This window comes from Chiloscyllium plagiosum, chromosome 15, assembly GCF_004010195.1.
Source record: "Chiloscyllium plagiosum isolate BGI_BamShark_2017 chromosome 15, ASM401019v2, whole genome shotgun sequence".
Taxonomy (NCBI): Eukaryota; Metazoa; Chordata; class Chondrichthyes; order Orectolobiformes; family Hemiscylliidae; genus Chiloscyllium; species Chiloscyllium plagiosum.
In genome coordinates this window covers 847,494-848,704 of record NC_057724.1, presented here as the reverse complement: position 1 = coordinate 848,704, position 1,211 = coordinate 847,494, and the positions used below count along the sequence as shown (strand labels likewise).

Here is a 1,211-nt window from a genome sequence, read left to right as displayed (position 1 = left end):
GGGGGAGTGGAGGGAGTGGTGGTAAATGGAGAGAGGTGGGGACAGAAAGTAGAGTAGAGAGAAAGAAAATAGCCAGCAGGCAAAGGAGGAGTGGTGGGGTAGGAGAGTGTGCAACCGGAATGAAGAAGCATGTAAGGGAGTGAACAGGGAGAGCACAAACGTGCAGTAGAAAAGGAATGCAAAGGAGTAACAGAGTAGGGAAGGATTGACACAACAGGAAAATGAAGGGACAAGAGATAGAGACAGTTAAACGAGCATGTTACTGAATGATCTGTTCTAGCCAGGGTTGAGCAGTGATATTCTGTTTCGGAGCTAATAGGCCAAACTAATAACCAATCGAGTAATCTTGCAAAACACGAGTTTTAGGATTCTTAGGAGATGCTTTACTGCATCTCTATTAGCATGCAACTCCATTAGCATGCATCTCCAAGATTGATTACTTACTCTTTACTCCCTCAGGAAAGAAACAATCCAGAGTAAAACATTCTTGAATTTGATGAACTGACACTCACGGAATAACCTTTCACACTAAGGAATTAATGTAACTAAGCAAAGTAGCCACAGTGCATTATAAACTTCTGATGATAACTAGGTGCTCCTTACCGCTGTGTATTTTAATGTATTCTGAGCAGCTTCCAGTGTAATAACTGTATTCCAATCTGATATAACTTGGGCCTCGGATCGGTCAAGCAACGTTTTCAGCGACTTTACAGCATCGACACTCCAAGGACTTTCTAACCCTTTCAATGAGGGAGATTACAAAAAGGCTCAGTGAAGAACTAAACTGCAGCAACTGTTATTAGCATCAAAAAATCAAATAACCCCAACTCAAAATTACAGGAAATATAACATTGCTGTGAGTGCTCAAATGCTTGGGACAACATCACTAATTTTAACAGCACCAATGTTAGAATGCATTCATCCTCCTGGGAGCAGATGCGGCGAAGGCGAAGGAATTGGGAATATGAGATGGCGTTTTTACAGGGGGCAGGGTGGAGGAGATGTAATCTAGGTAGCTGTGGGAGTCAGTCGGTTTATAGTAAACGTCCGTGTTGATTCGGTCGTCCGAGATAGAAATGGAGAGGTCTAGGAAGGGGAGGGAGGAGTCTGAGACGGTCCAGGTAAATTTGAGGTCGGGGTGGAAGGTGTTAGTAAAGTGGATGAACTGTTCAACCTCCTCGTGGGAGCACAAGGTAGCACCGATACAGTCA

At 43.8% G+C, this 1,211-nt stretch overlaps 1 protein-coding gene across 7 annotated transcripts in view; it reads right to left on the bottom strand.

The window, feature by feature from the left end:
• LOC122557037 (utrophin-like) overlaps nucleotides 1–1,211 on the bottom strand; it is a 688,507-nt gene that overhangs the window by 464,600 nt on the left and 222,696 nt on the right. For 6 of the 7 annotated variants that reach the window (XM_043704260.1, XM_043704256.1, XM_043704261.1 and 3 more), the window contains exon 21: nucleotides 604–740. In XM_043704260.1, coding sequence (XP_043560195.1) covers nucleotides 604–740 — 137 coding nt within the window. The remainder of the gene's footprint in view (nucleotides 1–603; nucleotides 741–1,211) is intronic. The other variant, XM_043704259.1, reaches the window with a different exon arrangement.